General features: G+C 49.0%; 1 protein-coding gene across 1 annotated transcript in view; it reads left to right on the top strand.

Moving 5' to 3' along the window:
- LOC130585629 (tyrosine-protein kinase Blk-like) overlaps window positions 1-10661 on the top strand; it is a gene marked incomplete at its 5' end in the record, with an annotated part of 17522 nt that extends 6861 nt beyond the window's left edge. Inside the window, 7 exons of the mRNA XM_057386207.1 lie at window positions 36-185; window positions 805-957; window positions 2229-2408; window positions 2974-3050; window positions 6225-6375; window positions 8231-8362; window positions 9995-10661. Of these exons, the coding sequence (XP_057242190.1) occupies window positions 36-185; window positions 805-957; window positions 2229-2408; window positions 2974-3050; window positions 6225-6375; window positions 8231-8362; window positions 9995-10203 (1052 nt within the window). The remainder of the gene's footprint in view (window positions 1-35; window positions 186-804; window positions 958-2228; window positions 2409-2973; window positions 3051-6224; window positions 6376-8230; window positions 8363-9994) is intronic.
- Between the last annotated feature and the right edge of the window lie 1225 nt (window positions 10662-11886).

Genomic DNA, 11886 nt, shown 5'->3' with positions numbered 1-11886 from the left:
GTTTGTCCTCACAGCCCTTTCTGCTCCTTGTGCAGATGCCTACTCCCTGTCGGTGAGGGACAGCAACTCCGTGCACGGGGACGTCATCAAACACTACAGGATCCGCTCCCTCGATGGAGGGGGGTTTTACATCTCCCCCAGGATGACCTTCTCCAGCCTGCCAGAGCTCATCCATCATTACAGCCGTAAGTTGGTCRCCTTTCCTCGTGGGTTTGTGTCCTGGAAGAGGGCAGGGACAGAGMGGGGACAGGCTTGGGGGACAATCACAGCTGCTCCAGACACTTTCACAAGCCAGGTGTGCTGCTACAATCAAAACCCATTTCCATCCTGGGGAATTGCAAGGKTGAGTTCTGCCCTAAAATCAGGGAAGGTCTCCCCTCAGGAGAGGGAAGAGGTGAATACTGTCAGGTTATGCAGGAGGGATGTGTGGGAAGCAGGGTTTGGACAAACTGGGCAGGATCATTTGCTCCTCTGTGGCTCCCTGTGAGCTTTGACTTTCATTGGGTCTATTTTGGGTGCCTTGATCCCTGTGGCTGAAACATTTCATGGAATCAGAGAATTATGTAGCCTGGAAAAGCCCTGCAAGCCCTGCAAGCCCCTTTTGACTCCAAAACATGGCCAAGGCCACCGCTGAGCCACGTCCCCAAGTGCCACATCCATGTGGTTTTTAAATTCCTCCAGAGCTGGGGACTCCCCCAGTTCCCAGTGTGGCTGTGGAGGTTGATTTTTCCTGGCTTGTGTGGATGAAGGAGGAAGTTTTCCCTGCCATTCCACTGAACTGTGTTCTGCTTTGTCCTCTCCCAGAGAAAGGGGATGGGCTGTGCCAGCGCCTCACAGCTCCCTGCACATCCCTGGTTCCCCAGAGACCCTGGGCACAGGAYGAGTGGGAGATCCCTCGGGACACCCTGAAGCTTGTGAAGAAGATGGGCAGCGGGCAGTTTGGGGAAGTGTGGATGGGTAAGTGGAATTCCCTCCCCATTTCAGGAAAGAAAAATGTAGGGAAAGCCCTTTTTCCTGAAGGCAAGTCTATTCTGGGAGTGGGGATCCTCAAGGATGGAAATATATTTATGGGCACAAATGCAGCAGTGGCTGCAGGATTCCTAGAAAGGACTKGACAGCTCAGGTTTGCTCAGATCTGTGGCAGAGCAAGGTTTTCACAGGAGCTGGGTGCTGGAGTGATGATTTATTCCTCTCTTGGGAAATGCACCCATTCCTCCTGGGAATCCTGGGCACGGCTCTAGGACTCTACGTCACACCCAGCAGAGTACCTGGGTGACACTTTCCTGCTTTTTCTGCTTGTCTGTTCTGCTTTATCCCCAGCTCTCCATCCCTCGTGCCTTCCTGCTYGCTGTTAATCAGCAGCAGAGGGAGTGGGGGAGCTCAGCTTCATTATCACCCTCTTTGCAGTTGATTTTGCCAGAAATTGAGATTGTGGACAGTGATGCCTGAATCTGGGTACCTAAAATAGAGGCTGGACAGAATTCAGAGAATCAAAAGCAGTTCTGTTTACTGAAGGGCCTTCAGGGGCATTCAGGGCAGTCCCAGCTCAGCCAGGGGCTGCACCCACAATGGACAATGGCTCACGGGTTTTTCACCCTTTCTCACTTTTGTCCATTTGCACAAAATCGGGGCTGAATCCTCCAATTGCAGCTCAGCCAATGCAGTCATTCACTCCAGGTTGGCTCCCCCCAATTCTCTGTTGTTTCCATCTCTTGGGGCCTGGCACAGGGAGGTGTCCTTGAGTTTGGGGCTGCAGAGGAATTGTTTTGTGTAAAAATGGGAGAGCAGAAGCTCAGCACTGTCTGTGTGTGGAGCTAAACACTAAAGAATTACAGTGTTACAGAGACATGGAAATATAGAAAATAAAATCCTAAGTCTGAGTTCATGTCCTGGCTGCACAGCCCTGCCTTTTTGGGTGGCATTTGGGTTATCTGAGAGCCCAGCTGGTTGGAGACCTCGGGGGTTTCACCCAGAAAGGRTCTGGGAGGGTTGTGTGAGGATGGGCTCACTGCAGGGACAATCCCTGATGCAGCCCCATGGATTGAGGGCTGTCCCATGAGTGTCCCTTCTCACACCTGTTGGCACTGGGATTTACCCCCTGTTTTTTAGGAGGGATTCAAGCTGTTCCTGTGATTTTCTACCCTGTGAGCTCTTCTTCTCTTGGTTGTCCAACCCCTAGAGCCTGCAGAGAGCCCAAAATTCMTCAAAGCATTGTTCTCTCTCTGCAGGCTACTACAAGAACAACGTCAAGGTGGCTGTGAAGACCTTGAAGGAGGGCAGCATGGATCCTGACGCCTTCCTGGCAGAGGCAAACCTGATGAAGAAGCTCCAGCATAACAAACTGGTGCGGTTGTACGCCGTGGTTACCCAGCAGCCCATCTACATCGTCACAGAGTACATGGCCAAAGGTAAAAACCCTCCTGGAGCTCYTGGCTGAGCTTCTGCAAAACCAGTTCAGTGAGCTGACCAGTGCTCCTGTGCATTACCAGGGTGGGCAGGAAGGGTTTGTACCAAATCTGCGAACAGAAGGTCTAAGAGACCCAAAAATTTGTTTATAACATGGAAAAATTCTTTCTGGGTGATGAAGAAACTGAATCAAAAGCTACTTCACAAGGTGATGATGCTCTGTTTGAAGAGTGTTTGAAATTCCCCTCTCCATTGCTCTCACTGGAATTTTATTTCAGGTTTTTACTCCCCTGGTGGTGAAATAGTCCCTTTTTTTCTCCCCTCTCGTCTGTGACACTTCGAGTGACAAATGCCCAGTGGTTTGCTACAGATCTGTGCAAAATAGAAGGGAATTTGGGCAATTTGGAAGCTTTCCTAACGGAAGATGCTCCAGTGGTCACTTGTTCTAGTTCCTGGGATTTTTTCCTAGGATGGAGGCAGATTTGTTGCATATATTCAGAGAAGCACCAGGGAAAACAAATTTATATGTTCTTCAGAAGAGTTACAGCCGTGCCTCCTCTCCTGCAGGGTGTTTGCTGGATTTCCTGAAGACAGACGAAGGGAGCCAACTGAAGCTCCCCAAACTCATTGACATCTCTGCTCAGGTCAGTGATCAGCAGCTGGGAAAGGGATCCAAGGTTTGTTGTTTCCTCAGTTAAATTCTTGCAAGTCKGAAGTCAGCCAGAGCAAAGATTTTCTGGAGAAAAACAGCTCCTCCTGGTGTGTCCTCGTAGGGATTCTCCTCATCCTTTTTGTGTCCATGTAAATGTCAGCTCTGTCCCCAGAGCAGCCCTCTGATAGCTTAGTGCAGTGCTAAAGGTTTAGTTTATAGGGTTTTGGGGGGTGTGTTTTGGTCTGATTTTATTTATTTTGCTTTTTTTGCCTTGTTGAGCAGTAAAGAAGGCTTTGTTTGGTTGTTGGGTTTTTTTTTTATTTATTTATTTTTTTTTATTTTTTTTTTTTTTCTTTCTTACCAACAAAGGAAGAAAAAGCTCAACAAAGAGACTTCCAGTGCAGGTCCAGCAGTTCTGTCCTTCTGATGATGAGGCATAAAAGATGTTCTGACCCTCAAATCTGGGAATATTGCTCTCTGTGAAAACAAACTTCTAACTTTTAAGCTTCCCCAGGCTGCAAATCTTAATGGCTGCAGCTGCACCGTAACATTTTAGTCCACAAATGCCTCTAAACACAAATAGGGCAAAATTAGGGGAGCCACAAAAGAATAGGAAAGGCAAAATCACTGCACTTTGGTCCCAGACAGCTGTAGACAGAGTTTGGCTCACCCAGAGCAGAGTTAGGATAATTAGGAAATATTAGTGGAAAAACTCATGGAGTATCAGGATGAATAAAACTGAATAAAGAAAAGTCTGGGATTTATCCATAAGATCACTCAGCCTTTCTGTCAAAGTGGACCTGAGGAAACACTGTGTAAAGGTTTGCTGTTTCCAGCCATCACAGAGAGTTACTTTTTAATGAATTAATAACTGGGGAAACCTAATATTTGAGGAAATGTTTTATGATAGCAAAAGACTTTCCTGCTTGCTTTATAGAACAAAAATATTTAAATACTTTAAAGCAGTGCCACCTTCTGTCATTTTTTATTTGAATTGTCCATAGGGGTGCAGAAGAACCTGTTTCTGTTCCTTCCCTCTTCACTACTGATGAATTTTCCATTTCTACAGCTTCATTATTGATGTCTGTGAGATRTTAAGGAGACAAATCCACCCTCATTACTTCCCTCCTTCTCTCTTGAGCTCCCCACTTCCCTCCCTTCGTTTTTCACTGTATCATTCCCTCCCCTGAAAATTACAGCCTGTGGTTTGTTTGAAATTCCTGAGGACAGAGAAAATGATCCCAAATTAATCCATGTTACAGAGCCTTTGTGTTTAGTGGGAGCATTCCCCAGAAATTGGTTTGGTGCATTTCTGTGCAGGAGGAAATTGCTGCAGCCCGAGCAATCTGTGGGTGAACCAGAGCGAGGATTTTGGCCAACGCTACAGAATCTTGGAATCACAGAAYGGTTTGGGTTGAAAGTAACCTGAAAAATCATCTCATTCCAACCCCTGTGCCATGGGCAGGGATACTTTCCACYATYCCARGGTGCTCCAAGCCYTGTCCAACCTGGCCTTGGRCACTTCCAGGGATGSAGGGGCAGCCACAGCTTCTCTGGGCACCMTGTGCCACACACCAGGAGCAGGATGATGGATCACAGACCAAACCCCCACACCCCAGTGATGGAAAACTCACAGAARTCACCCTCAGCATGGGGTAGGAAGGATTTTGCCCATCCCTGAGTCATCAGCATCAACTGGAAGAACAAATTTCATCCTTCCCCTCCCACCCCAGTATCACATCCCCAGGGCAGGGACACAAACATTCTCTGAGGATCTCTGTGGGTAGGATTAGCAGGAGGARGAGGGAAAGGGCAGTGCACTGAGCTATTTTGCAATCTGTTTATCTGTGGTGTTGGGGTGACATCACAGCCCAACCAGTGCCCAACCTCTTGAGCGCAATTTTGGTGTGATGACATCTGTGAAGGTTAAAATTAGAACAKTCTGGGCCAGCACACTCAATCCTGTGGTCAGTCTTGAGGGTAAATGCTTGAAAACACTCTGAGCTGGAATGGGCCGAGCACCAGGCCCTATCTCATTAAYATCAGGACAGGAAATTACATCAATTCTTCCATTTTCCACTGCAGCAGGCAGCCCTTGCAGCAGAGGGGTTAGAAAGTACGTGTGAGTATCCTGTTTGAAACCACATGTGACTTCAGARCCCCACGTGAGTCTTGGAGTGGAAAATTGCTCTGCCCTCTCCCACTTTAAAGCTTTAATTGGTGCTACCCCTCGCTGGCAGGGGCTGCACAGACCCACTCACCTTCCTGATAAATGCCCAGTCCAAGTCTGAGRCTCAGCCTGGCCATCTCTGTTTTCTGTCAATCTCCCTTTTCAAACCCCAGCACTCATCAATGAAATGTTGCTGCTGTTAATCATAGAGGTTCATCACACACCAGYTACCTCRATCAGATGTTGGGAARGAATTCTTCCCTGTGAAGGTAGGGAGGCCCTGGCACAGGGTGCCCAGAGAGGCTGTGAATCCCTGGAAACGTCCAAGGTCAGGTTGGACAGGACTTGGAGCAACCTGGGATGGTGGAAGGTGTCCCTACTCATGGCAGGAGTGGAATGAGACGACCTTCAAGGTTCTAAGGTCCCTTCCAACAATTCTATAATTCTATGATTTGCTGGTTTGGGTTTTTTTTGTGGTTTGCTTTTTCCCCCCCCTTTTTTAATTCACATATTTAACCTGGAATGTTTATGACTGAAATCCCCACTGGAGAGGAGAGACTTGTGGCAGAAACTGGGAATCCAGTGATGTGGTTTCACCTTTCTGCAYCTCGCTGCAGACACGACCCAGGGCTGTGACTTCTGAGCAAAACAGAGGGCAGTGCTTCTGTTCTGCTTCTCTTGGCTGCTCAGAGCCTGGTAAAACTGACTATCTGCTAACTGACTACCTGAACATGARGAATATCTATTTATTTACCCATATTTGGTCCATCTGTCCATTCATCCATTCATCCACGGTCACAATTTGAGCAAATCTGCACAAATTCTCCGCTCTGCAGGGCTGGGTGAGGAGCAGCCAAGATAAAATGGGGAGGTGATGATGATGATGATGATGATGATGATGATGATGATGATGATGATGGTGATGATGATGATGATGATGATGATGATGATGATGATGATGATGATGATGATGAGGGGCTCTTCCTCCCCTCCCAGGTGGCAGAGGGCATGGCTTACATCGAGCGCATGAACTTCATCCACCGCGACCTAAGGGCCGCCAACATCCTCGTCTCGGAGACGCTGTGCTGCAAAATCGCCGATTTCGGCCTGGCCAGGCTCATCGAGAACGAATACCTGGCACAGGAAGGTGGGTGCCACTCACTGCTCTGCCCTCATCTCCCACCCTCCTGGCTCTGGGAATGCCAGGAAACCAGGCTGGGATCAGGGAAAGGAGGGCAAAGCACCTCCTTTTCTGCAAGAGGCAGAAAAACAAAGACACCCAAAAATCCACTCGTAGCAGAAGCACTTGGGGACTGTAAAATCAACAGAGAATTGCAGAGGGAAATGGGAAAAAGTCTTTTGGCTCTGTTTTGGGGAGTCCTGCTGAGCCTCAGGTTTGTTTAGGGGTGAAATTTGACCTCTGGCTGCCTGTGCCCATGTTTTCCCAGGGATTCAGCCCAGAGGGAAGCAAAAACAGAATGATTCAGTCACTGCACTGCAGAGGGGAGCTGGAGCCACAAATCTGGACCCAGWGGCAGCTTCCAGGTGCCCCAGGCCAACCAAGCCCTGACCACATCAAATCCCTTCCACAACTTAGAGAATATTAAATCACAGAATCCTTTCATTTAGAAAAGACTTCTGAGATCATCTCTGTATTGAGCTCTGACTCTGAGGGTGGGTATGAGATCAGRTCATTCAGATGGCAAAGAGATTTTATAGAGACAGCATCAGGGAAAGCAGCAAAAGTGATCAAAATAAAACAAGTTAGGCATAAGCGGCATTTATCAGAAAATTTTCACATTTTGGAAATCTGTCCTCCTCTAGAGCTGGGATGATATAAAATTCCCCCCAAATTTACTCTGAGGAAAGGAAATTAAATAGTTTTTTAGGGTTTTGTAATAAGCTAAGAAAGATTTCTTTCAATTTCCTGTCCCCAAAACACTTTTTGATGCAAATTATACTCGTTTCAACACGCAAAACTATTTCAGAGTAGTAAAAGATCCCAAAAGTAATTTRGAAACTGTCATGAAGGGGAACTTTGCTGCAAATTTTTACGGCAATTCAATCCTTAAGAGAAGCTTTGATGAAATCAGTTCAATTCTGTTAATAACCAAAGGAGCTCCTTTTCCAGCAGCTCCTATCAGCGTTTCCCCAGCTCACTTTGCTCTGGAATAACAGCTCCCCTCTATCTGCTCTGAGAAATTCTCACTTCATGGATTGCATTTCCCAGCCTTGTCACTCAGAGTGTGATGTGCAACAACTGAGGCGCTTGTTTCACACCCTGCAGTTGGATTTTTGGCCCTGCAATATATTTATAAATAAAAATGTGGTTCCCTCTGCAGTGTAACATGATCACTTCCCACTTATCAAGGTGGTTTGGTTTGGCTGATAGTTGTTTTTTCTTTTTTTTTTTGTTTTAGCTAAGCTGAAATTGCAAACTTATGGTCATTGCTGTCCACAGTGGTTAAGCAAAAACCTGGTGAATTAAATAAAAGAGGATTTATTTTGGTTTTAATAAAAATACACAGTTCTAAGAGCCAGCAAATTTATATTTCCTGTAATATTTATGCATTTTTGATCAAAACAACCCCTTCTAATAAGTGATTTCACAGAATCTTAGAGCACCAAGTTGGAAGGGGACCTCAAGGATCATCTGATCCAATTTTTCTCAGCAAAAGCCAAAGAAATTGCATACAGACTAAAGCCCTGCTGCTGTTATCCTATAATAAATCTGATAATAATAAATCATATGTATAATAAATCATAATGTATAATAAATCAAAACATTGATTTGGAATATTCCATCTGGTTCTGGGATGGAGCAGGTCCAGAGGAGGACATGCAGATGATCAAAGGGCTGGATCCCCTGTCCTAGGAAGAATCACAGAATCATAATTAACAACTCAGAGAAACCAGGGATCAGTTTTGGGATATTCCTTGTGAGAGGTGAGGGAGATGCTCTGACTCCAGCATCTGGAGTCAGATTTTTTTCCTCTGGACAGGTGCCAAATTCCCCATCAAATGGACTGCTCCAGAGGCCATTAACTATGGGGTTTTCACCATCAAATCTGACGTGTGGTCTTTCGGGATCCTCCTGACAGAGATCATCACCTATGGCCGGATCCCTTATCCAGGTACAGAATCCCCTACCCAGGTACAGGACTTTTTGTTCAGGTACAGGATCCCCTATCCAGGTACAGAATTCCTTTATCCAGGTATAGGACCCTTAATCCAGGTACAGGATCCCTTATCCAGCTCCAGGACTCCCTATCCAGGTACAGGACCCCTAATCGAGGTATAGAATCCCTTGTCCAGGTACAGGACCCCTCATGAAGCCCCAGGATCCCTTATCCAGGTACAGGACCCCTAATCCAGGTACAGAATCCCTTATCCAGCTCCATGACCCTTTATTCAGGTACAGGACTTTTTATTCAGGTACAGGATCCCTAATCCAGGTACAGGATCCCCTATACAGGTACAGGATCCCTAATCCAGGTACAGAATTCCTTAGCCTAGTACAGGATCCCTTATCCAGGTACAGGATCCCTCATGAAGCCCCAGGATCCTTATCCAGGTACAGGACCCCTAATCTAGATATAGGATCCCTTATCCAGGGACAGAATTCCCTTATCCAGGTACAGGATCCCTAATCCAGATACAGGATCCCTTATCCAGATACAGGATCCCTTATCCAGGTACAGAAATCCCTTATCCAGATATAGGATCCCTTATCCAGGTACAGAATTCCCTTATCCAGGTACAGGATCCCTAATCCAGGTATGGGATCCTTTATCCAGGTACAGGATCCCTTTCTGCATGTACAGGGCCCCTTATCCAGCTCCAGGTTCCCTTATCCAGCTCCAGAACCTCCTATCCAGGTACAGAACCCCTTATCCAGGTACAGAACCCCTTATCCAGGTACAGGGTACCTTACCCAGGTACAGGATCCCTTATCCAGGTACAGTGCTCTGGGAATTCAGGATGAGTGTCCAGCTACTTCCAAGCATCCAGCGCTGCTTCAGGCCTGGAGGCACTCACTGAGGTGTGTCCAGGCACACTCAGCTGCCCCTCAGGATCACAGAATTAAGTTGGAAAAGGCCTCTAAATTGAATTAACCCAGCACTGCCAAAGCCACCGCTAACCATGTCCCCAAGTGCTACATTTACATCCCTGGTAAATCCCTGCAGGGATGGGGCTCCARCACTGCCCTGGGCAGCTGTGCCTGGGCTGGAGAACCCTTTCCATGAAGAAATCGTTCCCAATATCCAATCTGAACCTCCCCTGGTGTGAYTTGAGACTATTTCCTCTTGTTCTTTCTACCTGAGAGAAGAGCCTGACCCCACCCTGACTCCAGCCTCTTGTCAGGGAGTTGTGCAGAGCCACAATTTCCCCTCTGAGCCTCTTTTTCTCCAGGCTGAGCCCCTTTCCCAGCTCCCTCAGCCTCTCCTGGTGCTCCAGCCCCTTCCCCAGCTCCATTCCCTTCCCTGGACTTGCTCCAGCCCCTCCAGGTCTCTCTTGTCACCAGATGTCCTTCATGCTGAGTTTCCTCCATCAGTCACACCTGAGCAAAGCCAAACTCAGAGAGGGGATCCAGGGAGGGGACAGAGGGATGGAGGGGAAGCACAACCCCGGAGAAGGGATGATCCCAGACACGGGAACCACCGCATCCCCTCCAGCCCTGCCTGGGTGGGATCTGCGGGCAGCGCTGACCTTTCCCCACCCCGGGGTGTGCTGAATAATTCCCGCTGGGCTGCTCTCCCCTGCAGGAATGACCAACCCCGAGGTGATCCGCAACCTGGAGCGGGGCTACCGCATGCCGTGCCCGGAGATGTGTCCCGGGGAGCTCTACAGCGTCATCCTCAAGTGCTGGCGCACCAACCCCGAGGAGCGYCCCACCTTCGAGTACCTGCAGTCGGTGCTCGAGGATTTCTACACCTCCACGGAGAAGCAGTACGAGCCCGAGCCGCAGCAGTGAGCCGCCGCCCCGCCAGCTGCGGGGGACAGCGCTGCGCGACAGCCACCRGTGGCTCGGTGCCGGCGTGTCCCTTCCTCCCGTCCGCACGTGGAGATGGGGAACGAGGAGGGACATGAAGGAGGAGGATGCTGCCGGCTCTGTGGCTGTCACAGAGACTGAAAAGAGGGCTGAGAGATGGCTCAGCCGCTTCSGAGGGCTGCGCCCGCTTCGCAGGCATCACCTCTGGCGCGAAGGACAGCAAACCCCTTCGTGACCCACTTGGATACAGAAAATCCCCTCAGCCCCGCACCTGCAGCCCCGGGAGGAGGGGTTTGTGGCCAGGGTGGCGGTGTGGGGGTGCAGAATCTCTGCCCCACCTCTGAGCGCACCGCTGGCAATCCCGCACCCTCTCCGTGCCGCGGGCAGCGCTGGGAGCGTGTCCTGTCCGCGCCTCCTCGGGCCGCACCGGCTCTGGAGCGTTCCTTCTGGGTGATGCCCTCGCTCTGCCTCAAATCAGTAATAAAAAACTGGATTCGACCCTTTTCCATGTCTTTATCCTGGTGCCAGGGTGAGAGCGAGATGCTGGATAGAAAGGGAGAAGCCGGGGGGCTCCCGGGCAATGTTGGGCGGTGCTGGGGTGGTACCCGGGTTTGGAAAAGGGGGATGTCCGAGGAGCGGGAGAGATGTTCGTGGTGTGGCCACGAGATGTCCCTCCTTCCCAGCGAATCTGGACACCACGTAGRAAGTAAAAACGCGTGAAATAAAATAATTCAGAAATAAAACCTCTCCCCGTTTGGCTGAGCCGTTGCCGCACAAGCTCCTGGTGCAACATCACGGCGGGTTCTGCTCCGAACCCAGCGCCGGGAGGGTTCAAATCCATTCCCCTGGTTTTTGCTGAATCTCCGACCTCAGGGAATGCCCACGAAAGGCCGCAGGTTGGTCTCCAATCGGGAGTTTCACCGGGCTGGGGAGTGGAGAGCAAAGAATAAGGMGCAGATGGCACATGGGAGGGGTGTRARGRCCGCAGGAGTGAGCACTGGGATGGGACCCGGGGGGCTCTCAGAATCGTCTCTTCCGGGTGATTTTTTCTGCTGTTTCCTTCTCCATGAAGTAGATTTTGTGTCCAGCTGTAGGGGGTGCATTTCACAGAGGAACAGGGATGCTACGGGAAAGAAACAGCAGAGATGAGAAACCTCCAGGAAAGCTTTTAAGATTCAAAAGGAGGGTTAAAAGAAAGATAAGGGCAGACTTTTTATCAGGATCTGTTGTGATAGAACAAGAGGTGATGTTTTTAAACTAAAACAGGGTAGATTTAGACCAGATATAAGGAAGATTTTTTTTTTTTTTTTTTTTTTTTTCAATGAGGTTGTAAAACACTGGTACAGGGCGCCCAGAGAAGCTGTGGCTGACCCTGGATCCCTGGAAGTGTTCAGGGACAGGCTGGATGGGGTTTGATGCCACCTGGGATAGTGGAAGGTGTCTGGGATGATCTCTAAGGCCCCATCCAACCCAAGCCATTCCATGATTCCATGTCCTGTGTGTCAGAAAAAAACCATCCAACCAACCCCAAAACATGACACAGAATTAACTTCTTCATGCCGCTGCTGTACAAGAGCCTGGGAGGAAAAGGAGCAGGGAAATTCCAAAAAAAATTGTAGGGACAGATCAGTGCCAGGCTTTGATCTCCAGCACCATCCTGCCCCT

The sequence above is a fragment of the Malurus melanocephalus genome, unplaced genomic scaffold (assembly GCF_030028575.1).
Source record: "Malurus melanocephalus ecotype Western Australia unplaced genomic scaffold, MMel_1.1 scaffold_935, whole genome shotgun sequence".
NCBI lineage: Eukaryota > Metazoa > Chordata > Aves > Passeriformes > Maluridae > Malurus > Malurus melanocephalus.
Note: the sequence above shows the minus strand (reverse complement) of the source record. Positions and strands in the feature narration are given on the sequence as shown.